Here is a 13,430-nt window from a genome sequence, read left to right on the forward strand (position 1 = left end):
GTCATCTTCTGTTCTGTTCTGTTCCTAAACGAGCAATCGTGCATGCGTTTGCCGGCTAAATAATCACCTCTAACCTTTATAAACTGTTATAAAACTTTCCATCGGGAGGAGCTCGAGCGTGTTCTTATTCATCTTCCTTCTCTCTCTCTCTCTCTCTAGCTTTACTGATGACAGGTTTCTCTGTCAGTCTGCAAATGCTAGAGGCCTCTTTACCTCCTAGCTAGTCGTACTAGGAGGGAGAGAGACAGTGGGTGGGAGTAGCATCACTGCAGCTAGTGCCATTTGGCTGGGCGCCTCCTTTCTCCAGTCCGGTCTGGTCCCTCCCTTTGCTTCAGAGTCCAGCCATTCCCTCCAGTCCAGTTCAGGCGTTCAGCCAGCCGCCGGCGGCGGGCCATCTTCCTCCCGCGCGTCCTCCTCCTCCTCCTCCTTCCAGTTCCATTAACAAATTGCTTGCCTGCCCAAAACAAGTCTTGCAGGCAGCCTTGTCCCTGCTCTCCCCTACTGGACTCTTTTCCATCACATCGCAATCTCTGTGCACGGAAAGACAAACAGTGCCCTGCTTGTCTCCACCTCTCCTGGCTGCCAACCTTAACATTAGCCTCACCTGGGCGCTGCCCATCTCTCGCTCTCGCACTGAGTGAGGACAAGATGCAGCACACTGCACAGATGAAGAGCAGGGAGTGAGCGATAGCCGGCCATTTGGTTGGAGGTTGGCCTGCATGACTGCTCTCCCTGACCGGCGGCTGACCCTGACGAAGGGGAACAATGAGGGATGGCGGCGGCAACAGCAAGATGAGCAAGGTACCTGTCCTGCCCACGACTCGCAACTCCTTGCAATTCCTGTCTCTGCACCTTAATCTTGCCTGGCAGCTGATCTGACCTTCTTCTTCTTCATCTTCTTCCTCCTGTTCTTCTTCTTGTTTATTTCTGTGGGTTTGTTTTTGCAGCTGTCATGGTCCAAGAGCCTGGTGAGGAAGTGGTTCAACATCAGGGGCAAGTCCCATGACTTCCATGCCGATGCTGCAGCAGTTGGAACTGGGAGTGGGAGGTCAGGTGAGCAGCTGCAACATGCTCCTCGGCCTCTCTCTGTCTCTGTGGAATTGTGTTTGTTACTGTGGAGCCCACCACTGACTGCCTACCTCTGCTGCCACTGGAAGATCACTCTTTTGTTCCTACCGTCCACTGTTTCAGTCCTTCCTCTTGTCCTCTTCTCCTCCTCCTCCTCCTGTTGTTTAGTCAAGCTGTCAAAGGCCTCGACTTTTCAGCACCTGTTTTCTGTTCTTTCTTAATCCTTCTCTGTTTTCCATTGCCGAGGCATTGTTCTCGTTTTTTTTTTCAAATTGAATTGAATATTTGTTCTTGCTGCAGGTGGAGGGGATGATGATTGGAGGGATGGCAGCTTCACGAGGAGGGACTCGTACGCCGCCAAGAAGAGCAGAACAGGTGAGGAATCAATCCCTGGTGGGCTCCAGATTGATTTGGGCTCGCTGACCTCTGATTCGCATTGTCCAATCCTTCTTCACCCAGAGCGGGCGTCGCGGAGGAGCCACGAGCGGTCGCGGCGCAGCAAGATCGACCTCGACGCCGCCGAGGCCACCGTCATGCTCGACTACAGGTGAGCCTGCCTGCCCAGTAGCAAGAACTCGATGATTTCGTCGTCCGTCCGTCCGTCCGTGAGCGTGATGTGATGTCTTCCTCTTGGGCAGGATCTTTGCTGCTACGTGGAATGTAGGTGGCCGCGCGCCGCCGGGGTCGCTCAGCCTCGACGACTGGCTCCGCACCTCGCCGCCGGCCGACATCTACGTCCTCGGGTAAAGCCCCCCCTGCCGTTATGTTGGGGAACGCCGACACGCCGTTGTTTAGCGTCATCATTGCGGTTGGTTGCGGCATGCAGGTTCCAAGAAATCGTCCCGTTGAACGCCGGGAACGTCCTCGGCGCCGAGGACAACGGGCCCGCGAGGAAGTGGGTGTCGCTGGTCAGGCGGACGCTCAACAGCCTGCCAGGAAGTGGCGGTAGCGGGAGCCTGCAGACGCCGTCGCCGGCGCCGTACCTGGTGGCGGAGATGGACGCGGACTTCGAGCGGTCGACGCGAAACGACCCGTCCTTCTTCCACCGGCGGTCGTTCCAGTCTGGGCTCAGCCGGAGCATGCGGGTGGACGGCGACATCCTCGCCGGCCCCGGTCCCGCCAGGCTCGAGCGCCGGTACAGCGTCAACGACCGCGTGATGTACGGTAGCAGGCCCAGCGACTATGAGGCCAACTGCCGCTGGGGCGGCGGCGGCGGCGGTCAGTCAGACGACGAAGATGACCATGTTGGCGGCGGCGAGTCGCCGATCACGGTGTTCTCTCCGATGTCGCATGGATACGGAAATGCTCAGCCCATGGAAGAATGCAGCGGATCAGCCCGTGGCCCTGCTAGGTACCTGCCATTACATTACAGCCATCAATTCGCTTATGCCTTCTTCAGTAGTTCAGTTGTTCACTGGAAAATGCAGTTTTGCTTCACATTATCCAATCTTTTAAAATCCTGCAATAAAACATATATGAAATTAAGTTGTTTTTTGTCTGTTAAAATTTGATGATAGGTACTGCCTTGTTGCAAGCAAGCAGATGGTTGGATTGTTCCTGATGATTTGGGCTCGGAAGGAGATGAAGAATGACATTAGAAATCTGAAGGTGTCCTGTGTTGGGAGGGGATTAATGGGCTACCTTGGAAATAAGGTGAGTTTCACTCTATCGTGATAAATGCAGAACAATGCAACTTACACAAGCAATCAGTGAGAAACATTTGATTTGGTTTACACATATTTGGAATCCAATGAGAAGGTTTTGTGTGTTTTTTCAGGGTTCAATTTCCATCAGCATGGTTTTGCACCAAACAAGTTTCTGCTTTGTCTGCAGTCATCTGACATCGGGTCAAAAGGACGGTGACGAGCACCGCAGGAACTCTGATGTTATGGAAATCCTAAGGAAGACCAGATTCCCTAGAGTTTGTGGACAGTATGAGAGATCACCGGAAACTATCCTGGAGCATGAGTAAGCAGGCACCTTGTCTCTATGCATTAACTTTCAGGGTTTAGTTTCCATGTCACTGCACCAACAACATGCTTTCTCATACATGCAATTGCTTATCTTGTGTAATTTTATCCCTTATCTGTGCATTTTGTCACAGTCGGATAATCTGGCTTGGGGATCTCAATTACCGGATTGCACTTTCCTACAGATCAGTGAAAGCGCTTGTGGAGATGCGTAACTGGAAAGCATTGCTGGAAAAAGATCAGGTGAGGGCTTAGCTACTACTTTGTAGACACAATGTACTTTCATGCAAATGTTCTGATTACAGAGTAACAGAAAAAAGTAGCAAAATTCTTTGCCATAGTAGATTTCTTGTGACATTGGCAACCAATGCTTTACATCTTGTCATTCTTTTTCTCTGGTGATGTTACAAGGCATCAGTATTGTGGCAAAATAAATGGCCAAGTACAATTCTGATGAGATGGTGTGAAACTTTGTGCTTTCAGCTGACAAGGGAGCAAAGAGGTGGTCGTGTATTTGCTGGATGGAATGAGGGGAGAATATACTTCCCACCAACCTATAAATACTCCAACAATTCTGACAAATACGCAGGAGACGACATGAACCAGAAGGAGAAGAAGCGAACTCCAGCATGGTATATAATTACAATCATTAATTTTGCCAGTTTGTCAAATTGTGCACAGTTAAGAAAATTCAGTAATCCTTTCATGCAGGTGTGACCGCATTTTGTGGTATGGGAGGGGCCTTAGCCAACTCTCATATGTTCGTGGAGAGTCTCGTTTCTCGGACCACAGACCTGTCTACAGCATGTTCATTGCAGAAGTGGAATCGATCAATCACACCCAAATTCAGAAGATGAGTTCTTGGAGCTCCCAGCTGGACATAGAAGAATTGCTGCCCTACTCATATGGATACACTGAAATTGATCATTATGGGTATACTGACCTCAATTTCTACTGAAATGAACAAAGGAACTCACATGTTGAGCTAGATGCCTGAACTGAAACGCCTCTAGTTATTGCGATTTGCGATGCCAGTTATTTGCCAACAATTGAGGACAGAGTTTGATACACCGGTGCACTGCATTAGCTTCTCATGGTTTTAAAAAGCTTGTTATGTAGGCAACACTTAGTTTGAGGTCAGAAAGAGAAAACCTTGAACTTCAGCATTGGAATTTTCTGAATGTTCAGATTGCTACCAAAGATTTTACATATCCAGACAAGGTATACCCAGTCAATGTACAAAACCCACATCTGCGGCGACATGAGAAATCTGATAAGCCACTGGATGCTCTCTTTTGCAGGTCTCCATCTAGTGTTAACCAGTATAGAGATTGCAAGTAGTTGGAAGAAGGTAGTGGATGCTTTATTTGAATGGCTCTTCAAGGAAACAAGAGAAACAAAAATGACATGACAAATGTCGACTGGAACGCCCAAGTGATGATGAGCAGATAGATAGCATAGCACTGGCCGTTCAATCTGAAGGCCAGGACAATTTGCGAACATTTTTTTTTCCTACTTCCCTCTCTACATGTGTACACTCCAGCCATATTATTCGGCTAATATTCGAGTGGCACAATACAATACTAGATACAGTAGTTTTTGGTTGTGTTTGCAGAGCAGTAAAATTAAGATGGGTCATGAATGCCCGTTATTATATCCTCAAATCATTTCGTTTCCCTGCATGGAGCAAAAAGGTGTGTAGTAAGTAATGCATGGTCATCATGCGTTGACAGTTGCAGGAGCAATGCGTGATCAGTGAGCCTGATGAAAAGGCTACCGGCGACATTGCAGCCTTAAACTCTTCAGAGAATGTGCGGAGGCTCTTCTTTTCCCCCAATCCATTATGGAGCCACCTACCTACTCTTTACTTTTACAATCTGGCATTTCGGATTAAGTTCAAATGGAGAGCGTAGCTTCACATTACCGGTAAATTGTGTATTTTTTCTTTATCGGAAATGCACTGCTGATAAATGCACTGTAGGTCCAATTTGTGATCTTGGTGCAACGAAATTCAGACATCCAGCAACTTTACTATACTACATTATTCATCAATATGCAAGTGTGGAACTTTCAGATTTCATTGTCGTTGTTGATTGACTTGGAATTTCGGTTTTCCAAAAAAATTGACTTGGAATTTCTTATTAGCCAACAAGTGGTTGCTGATGATGAAACACTTCAAAAACAACAACACATGCGCCGTGTGAGTAGGGACACCAAGGGACGGTTTGGATGCACCGCCTCAATTTTAGCTGGCTAAATTATTGAGTTGGTAGACATCCAAATAGCTCAGTTAAAAGATCAGCTAAAGTTTAGCTAGGTTTAGCTATTTCAGCCTAGGTGGGCCCGTTTGGATACACCCAACAAAAACCTAGCTAGATAAAATTTCAAAATGAAACTTAGTCAGCTAATAGTTTCTCATCTAAACTTTAGATGAGGTGTTTGAGTGCTCCAGCTAATAAACTCAGCTAAATTTTAGCTAGGTTAAAATATCTAAACTTTAGCTAGCCTCTTAGTTAGACTGTTTGATGTCTAGCGGCTAAAATTTAGCCAGCTGGTGCATCAAACGGTCCCTAAGAAATCTATCCTGATCGTTTAATATTGCCATGGAAGTCGAGTTGAACACTGCAAAAATCAAACAACTTGCTACTTTGCTACTAGGCACTTGAGAACCGTACGTACGTTCCGGAGCACAGTGCCATTCTGTAGCTGCGCTTTGGAATAAAAATGCACTTTGGGATGTATGGTTTTTTTTTCATATACATGACAATGATGGCAGGTAAATGCTTAGACATTTTGATGGCGCAGTGGAAGATATACCATGCCTGCAACACATCTCAGATGACGTTGGGCTAAAGTGTTCGAGTCTACTCACCACTTTAACCACATGCATATCGTCTTTATTCGAGAAAAAAAAATCTTTAACCATGCATCTCATGTCAGCAGTCAGCCTTACAAACTGAACGTCTTTCCACGAGGAATAATAATCCAAAAACGTCTTTAAGATTTCCCGTCACATTAAATCTTGCGACACATGCATGAAACACTAAATATAGACAAAAACAAAAACTAATTATACAGTTTACCTGTAAATCGTAAGACGAATCTTTTGACCTAGTTAGTCTATAATTAGATAATATTTACCACAAACAAACAAAAGTGCTACAGTAATGAAATTCAAAAAGATTTCGCATCTAAACAAGGCCTAGCTCTATGCCAAATAAAGCTGTCTGCGCCGGAAAAGAGCCCAGATGATGAACGTATATATATATGGATGGTACTTGTAGTACTCTCCTCGCCCATACATATATACGTCCTGATGCATCTTAACGGCCGCTGCGAGTGTTTCACCTCGATCTATCCCTCTCTTCCGAACTTCCTCCGTCACAAAATAAATAACTTTTAGAGACTAAAGAAGCTCTTCTCACTCCCTCTTTGCGAGGCTTGCACAATTTGTGAGAAATCAATGAGTTCGGTTGAGATATTGGGAGTTTGATAACAAGAGAGAGCAAAATTCATTTTTGAGCACTTGTTCCGTGAAGCAATTGTTATTTTTGGAGGACAAGCTCTCGTGCTTGTGGTGAGTCGTAGAAAAGTTTATAAAGGTCTCAGACTTTGCCTCCACAAGTGAAGAAGTGCAATAGTCAAGCGGAGAGATGATGAATTCGAACTTCCGTAAACAAATTATGTGCCTTTCTTGCTTGTTCTTGTGTTCTTATTGTGTAAGTTGACTTTTGGAAGATTTGCTCCGATTTACTTGTTCTTGTGTTTGTGGTTGTAGCTTTTGGAAGGAATTAACTCACTACATCTCTAACAGCCCTTTGTAACAAGTAGAATCGATTATATAGGCGAAATCCCTCTTTATCTGTATTCGTCCCGTCACCTAGTACTGACATCCAGTCCTATAACAGTTTTGCAAGCTTAATTTTTTCAGGAACATTTATTCACCACCCCTAGGCGGCATCTTGGTCTTTCAAGATCAGAAATGCCTATACCTTCATGGTTTTTAGATTATTTTAGACTCAACGATTATTATAATACTTAAATACCAATATTCTCCTAAGATTAGCATTGCCATCTGTTGGGGAATGGCCGCATCCTTCCCCCTGGTAGCGTCGAAGGATATCCTTCACCCGAGGAATCTCCGACATATGAAGCGTCGAAGGATATCCTTCAGCCTAGGAACCTCCGTGCAAATGCCATGCGGAGGATCCTGAGGAAGACTAACGTTGACGACTCGTTTTGTCGTGCCAAGTGTATGCAGGGACTGAGACACCCGCGGAGGCTCACAAGCAGAGAAAGGAGGAACCTCCGATCCTCCCAAGTCCGAGGATGGCGAGGGACGCGGCGGAGGAGAGGAACCTCCGACACGTCTAGGCTGAGGAACCTCCGACGCGGAAGCGTCGGAGGATCGGTGGCCAAGGTGGCCGGCGAACCTCCGGAGCAGCCGAGCCGAGGAACCTCCGGCACGGCCAGGCGAGGAGCCTCCGACAAATGGGCGTCGGAGGATCGGCAGACGAGTGGAGGATCCGAGCCTCCGACCAGCTGAAGCCCTAGACAGGAGACGCACGCGGGGTTCGCAGTGTGAAATTACACGAACGACTCAGGGTCAGTAGACCGTAACATAGGAATATGCTGGGATATTCACCCACCGTCACGGGGCATTTTTGTAATCATGTTAGGTCGGTTCCCGTGCCCTATATAAAGGGGGTGTAACCACACTTGGTGAGGAGAGAGAGCATTCATTGTATTCACCTACTGTTGAGCCCACCGTTTGTTACTGTTCAACCTCTCACGGCACCGAGTGAGAAGGTTCTCGCTTCACTGTGTTGCTAGGGAGTGCAGTGCGCATTTTCCCAACACCATCCATTCTAGATCTCTCTTCAAGATGTACCACCGATCTTGAACAAGCCAGTAGAAGTTTAAATGACCATCTATCCCAATATTTGAGAGTGAAATTCTTGTTTTTTTATAAAATAGAAAAAAGACTTGTTAATGGTACAAGCACAAGAATTAATCTAAACTTAATTTAAGGACAAAAAAATTGGTAACTAATAAGATCAAATTTTAAAATTAAGTATTCTAAGATTTTTACACCAAAACAGGAGTATGGCTAGTAGCTATATAAAGTGACTAAGTGAGCAAGTTGGTTTGGTACTCCTAAGATAAAAAATAAAGACCAATGTGCCTGTCCAGGTTAGTGGGGTGGAAAGAGTGATCTTCAAGTGGGTTTCAATTGTCATCATATGATCTTGCTCTTGCATTGCATTCAAGCAATTAGATAGGTTTTTAATTTGGTATCTATTATTTGCATTGCTTGCTTTGATTGTGCTATGACCAAACACCAAAAGGGGGAGATTGTAAGGGGAAAATGACACCTAGCTAGGGCCATGAAGTGATTTGGTGATTGAGTGACAACATGATCTAATGGACAAATGTTGTGTGCTATACAAGATTTTAGTCCTACGAATGTAAGGATGGACTTGGACAAAATGACGGTGAAGATCAAGAGATCAACATCTCAAGCAAAGGATTAAGAGTGTCTTGAAGATCCTAGAAGACAAGCAAGAAGTTCAAGACATCAAGTAGAAAAAGCTCAGATGAAAATACATGTGGAAATTGAAGCTGGGGCAAAGAGATGGATGACTTAGTCTTGTCTCATGATTTTGGATCTGCTCAAATTGATCTGATATCAGTTCAAAGTCATAGAGCTCTTCATTAGCTTTTTAAAATTTTAAGATCATCACATTCGGAGTTCATAGCAAAACGTTACTCCAAAAATATGAAAGTATGTCGTGCTAAAAACTGAGCATCACTGGTGACCACCAGAAAACTCCGGTGATTGCACTCAAGTGACCACTAGAAATCAGGGTTAAGACCATTATTCCGCTGAACAACAGAAAAATCCGGTACTCAGAGAAACGTTGTGTAACAGCTAATCCACATGGCACCACCAAAAAAACTCTGGTGCATGGTAGGCACCAGACCGGCCTTCCAGTGCTCTGTATGGAGAAAGCTACAAATTTATCACAACAGATTCTTGATTGGGCCATATATACCCCTCATAACTGGCCATATTCGAGTGGAGTTGGAGCTCAAGAAAGCTATGACAACCGAGACTCATCTCTACTTACTCTAGCCTAAAACAGTTGACTTAAACTTACTGTGTAAATGGATTTTACACTAGCAGGCAACCTTAAACCAACCCTCTCTGTAAATGGATTTACACAAACAGTTCTGAAGCTGATGCTAGAGAAATGTCTCTATTTTTACTAGCCTTTCACACTGATAGTTTCAAAACCACCCGTGGAAATTAAAAAAAAATTGACGCGAGTAGTGGTATATGCAAGTCAAAATCATCAAAATATGATCTCAGAATCTCGGCGGCACTGTTTTTATTCACGTGAGTACTACGTGACAGAGCGAGCAAAAGCAACTTGCATTGTTTGGCACACATTGGGTACAGTCAAAGTTATAAAAGCCTAGTGACACGCATTTCAGTGAACACGCCGAGTATATTCTTCACAAAAGCTTGATGAGGTCGGTGGCGTGCATGTACGTACGTCAGCCCCATCACCGCCGCAGTCCGCATGGGGGCCAATATATGCAATGCAAGATCGAAATGGCCGATGATCCATGACAACAGAGTGTCAGCGTGCACCCTTTAATTTGGGCATGGAAGTGACTAAACAAAAGCAAAGCAAAGGAAAGGAAAGCAAAGGGCCGGGAGAGGACATGACACTTGATACGATCGAGCTATACACTAGAGAGGAGATGAGAGATGGATGGATGGATGGATGGGTCATCCGATCCATGGCTGTCGTAAAGCTTGAGCTATAGATCGATGCACTCTTCTAGCTAAGCTAGTTGAGTGGAGTAGTCTCTAGTCTCCTAGAAGTCTAAAACCCTAAAAGCTAGCCACATCCATACTCACTCCATCTATTTTTCTTATCGAAAAAAATTCTTTAAGAATCGGACTCATCTAAGCTACGGATCATTATTTTTACCTTTTTCTAAGCACATGTGGCTCCCTCTACTGGTCTAATTAATTCAACCATCTGCATCCAGCTCCTTTCACTGGCTGAATTAATTTCTCCTTATCACTGTGTGTGTGACCCTAAAATGACAAATAGATGGAGTGAGTACGACACTAGTACAGCAGCTAGGCAAACCGGCCGAAAGCATCACCACTGCATGCATTTTGTTGCATGCATGGGGCCGGCCAAAGGAAGCAAAACTATCTCATTTCTCATGCATGTATCATATATGCATGGGTTTGCGCAGTGTCATGCATCAACATGCATTGCATATCTGAGATCATGAGATCCTGCTTCCTGCATGCACTCACTTGCATCATCGTCCCGTCCGTGCTCATTAATCACATTCATTGCGTCTTGCAGGCCAGTTACTAATCAAATGCATGCATGCGTGCATGGCTCGTCATGCTCATCAGTCATATCGATCTCTCGTCTGAAGGTGCGGCTAGCTATAGCTGCTCCTCGCTCGATCTTCTCTTTTCCACACATTGCATGCATCACGCACGCTTGCTTGCTTGCTTGGCAGGCCTTGGATTACCTTACTTGATGCATGCAGCATGCTAGCTACCTTCGCCGCGACAAGCTAGCATGCAGTACGTGCAAAGACACAATCACTCCCCTCACGAGGAGCACACGACCGAGGAGAGAGAGAGAGAGATAGAGAGAGAGAGAGAGAGAGAGAGCGCAAAGCGTGGTCATGTGTTATCGATCATCGGAGATCTAGCACCAATATCGAGGCACGCAATACGCCGTCGCAACTCGGCAGTGATATATATATATATATATATATATATATATATATATATATATATATATATATATATATATATATATATATATATATATATATATATATATCACCACCTTCATCACCTTCCTTTTAGCGTGCGCAAGGGCACATATATATAGTTCAAAAGGCTTTGCAAGCACCACTGTCGCCAGGAGGTCTTAGCTAGCTACTTCTCCTTCATTGCCATGAACCGCCTAATAAGTAGTGCTTGGTTCTCAAAAACAAGATGACCTGACGCAACAGGAAGCACCTTCTACAACAATGTGGAGAACGAGGAACACACTTGCAAGTTTTATATACTACAATAATACCAAAGCTCTATACACTTGGCAAAACGTTTGATAGGAAAACCTTTTGTATAGAACTTGGGGCATGTTGGTTTTGCAGCCAAAGCTCGACGAACCGTGCCACACATTTTGCGCTATAAGTTAGTCGCGTGTTTGGTTTGCTGTTAGGTTGTTGTAACAAAAATGGCACCTAGCAAGAGCCATTAGTGATTTAGGACTAATGTTGTATGCTAGTACACAAGATTTTAAGCCTATATGGATGAAAGGATGGACTTGACAGGGACCACAGTGGAGATCAGGTGATCAACACCTCAAGCAAAGGTCAAGGACATGAGGACCATAGAAGACAAACAAAATAAGCTTAAGACATCAAATGGAAGAATCCTAAATGAAAAGACATGAGAAACAAAGACCTGAGACCACTAGAGTTGTCAGACAGAAGCATTAGAGCTTCCCGACGGGGCACTGGAGCTTTCCAGTGAAGCCTGGTCTAACGATGAAGAAGTGAAGATCCTCATCTTACTTTCCTGTGGGTCACCAGAGGTGAACACCATAGTTTGCCTCTAGAGAGGCTGTTGGAGACTCGGTGATCAAGTTAACACTCACCAGAGCTCTCCAGTGGTGCACCAAAGCTCCCTACTGGAGCTTAGATCTTCAACAACCACCTATAGTGACTAGTCTATGTGGCATCATTGAAACTCTCTTATGGGGTCACTAGAGCTTTCTGGTGAGTATTGCAGCCACCCGATTTGTAACAACTAGTTAATGCATTAGGGCAATTTATACCCTTCCAAACGGCCAAGAGAAATGTGTTAGACTGTGCTGAAGCTATCCATGAGTTCAGGCTAATCTATTAGTGCTCTAGCCAAAAGTGCTTAAGAGAATATTAGGCGATTAGCAAAAGTGATATGTGTAGTGCTTAGGCTAGTGTTTAGTGAGATTTGCACACCTCCAAGATTTTGGTGCTTGTGCGAACCAAGTATTCTACACTGCTTGGGGCTTGTAGTCTTGCAAGAACCTCCGACTTGTGAAGTGGTCACCGTTGTTGTACTCATGGACACGAGGCCCTTGGTGTTTTGGCCTAATTAAAGATTGGTAGCGACAATAAGGAGCAATCCTGGAGAAGGCCAATAGGAACCCAATTGCGAGTAGGAAAGGTCCATGTGCAATTTGTGGAGATACCAGACCAGAAGGTTAGCCCATGCAAGGAACGCTAACGAGGACTTTGAGGAAGTGAAAGCTTCTCATTACCAGTTGAAAAAGGTTAACGTGGGAGTTTGCTCTCTAACTCATTTACTTTCTGCAGTACTTTCATGCATTAAGTTAAATTGAGTGGCTTACTTTCTTACTCTAGCTTGCTAAATTAGCTGATAGTAGGTCACAACCTTAGAATGCAAGAGTTTTTACCATTAGAGATAGCAACACTTAACAAAACCTTAGTGAAAGATAGATTTTTGTAGGTTCGGATAAGTAGTTTTTTATAAACCAATAGTTTTTAAGTTGCCTAATTCAATTCCCCATCTTAGACGCCAGTAGCAGTTCTTGCAATACACACAATTTTCCAAATGTGTGGTGGAAGAAGGGTCAGATCTACAGTACAACCACTGGTGTCACTTGACAACATTGACTTGTGCAAAATCAAGATAAAAATGATATGACCAGTAGTGAGAGTGACACTAGTTTTCATGTTAACAAGGACAACAACACTAAGGCTAGTCTCAATGCATAGTTTCACGACACAGTTACCAAGACTATAAACTAGGTAACCGAGCCACAAGAGTTTCATGGGATGAAACTCCTCTCTCATCTGATGAAACTCCTTCATTTAATGACCCTGCCAAGTCAGCAATTTTACTTATGTGGCACCCTATTTAATGTGCATGACACTCCCATGAAACATGCATTGAGACTGGCCTAATACTTGTCTATGCTAGATACACCCTTGAGCAGTCTGCCGCTCTTTCGGATTGTCCGTGTCTCCCACAGGATGTGCTTAGGCAGACACCAAACAGGTTCTTAGACGCTTCTTAGAAGGGATTCAAAGGAGGAACGATGTTTGCTACAAGTCTAATGCCTGCAGGAGGAGCAATGTTTTAATTCTCCGGATCTGTAATGCCCAATTAAAAAGCACTTAAAACACTCAAAGATCGAATGGCTCAAGAAGAGATTGTTTTAAATTGGGCTTCTAAAATTTAAAGCAATATTCTTATCCTAATTAAAAAGTACTTCATCCTAACTAGGCTTACCCTAAAACTAAGCATTAATGGGGGTGGTGCGCCGG

General features: G+C 44.7%; 1 protein-coding gene across 3 annotated transcripts; it reads left to right on the forward strand.

The window, feature by feature from the left end:
• Positions 220 to 4,714, forward strand: LOC8064897 (type I inositol polyphosphate 5-phosphatase 4). 3 transcript variants are annotated; one of them, XR_002452828.1, is made up of 12 exons: positions 220 to 801; positions 948 to 1,053; positions 1,369 to 1,443; positions 1,528 to 1,615; positions 1,707 to 1,811; positions 1,895 to 2,419; positions 2,586 to 2,721; positions 2,846 to 3,036; positions 3,224 to 3,281; positions 3,522 to 3,670; positions 3,750 to 4,259; positions 4,340 to 4,714. XR_002452828.1 is itself a non-coding variant. In XM_002464558.2 (11 exons), exons 1-11 carry the CDS (start codon positions 766 to 768, stop codon positions 3,994 to 3,996), a joined length of 1,767 nt encoding a protein of 588 aa, XP_002464603.1. In that variant the 5' UTR covers positions 221 to 765; the 3' UTR covers positions 3,997 to 4,714. The 3 variants fall into 3 exon arrangements, 1 of the variants encoding a protein (XP_002464603.1); XR_002452826.1 differs by having other exon boundaries at positions 221 to 801; positions 3,173 to 3,281; XM_002464558.2 differs by having other exon boundaries at positions 221 to 801; positions 3,173 to 3,281; positions 3,750 to 4,714.

Source organism: Sorghum bicolor, chromosome 1 (genome assembly GCF_000003195.3).
Source record: "Sorghum bicolor cultivar BTx623 chromosome 1, Sorghum_bicolor_NCBIv3, whole genome shotgun sequence".
Taxonomy (NCBI): Eukaryota; Viridiplantae; Streptophyta; class Magnoliopsida; order Poales; family Poaceae; genus Sorghum; species Sorghum bicolor.

Coding starts and splice junctions, on each gene's coding strand:
- LOC8064897 (XM_002464558.2), top strand. CDS start 766: ATGAGGGATGGCGGCGGCAACAGCAAGATGAGCAAG. Junction 2,420..2,585: donor TCAGCCCGTGGCCCTGCTAG/GTACCTGCCATT, acceptor ATTTGATGATAG/GTACTGCCTTGTTGCAAGCA. Junction 3,037..3,172: donor GAAACTATCCTGGAGCATGA/GTAAGCAGGCAC, acceptor ATTTTGTCACAG/TCGGATAATCTGGCTTGGGG.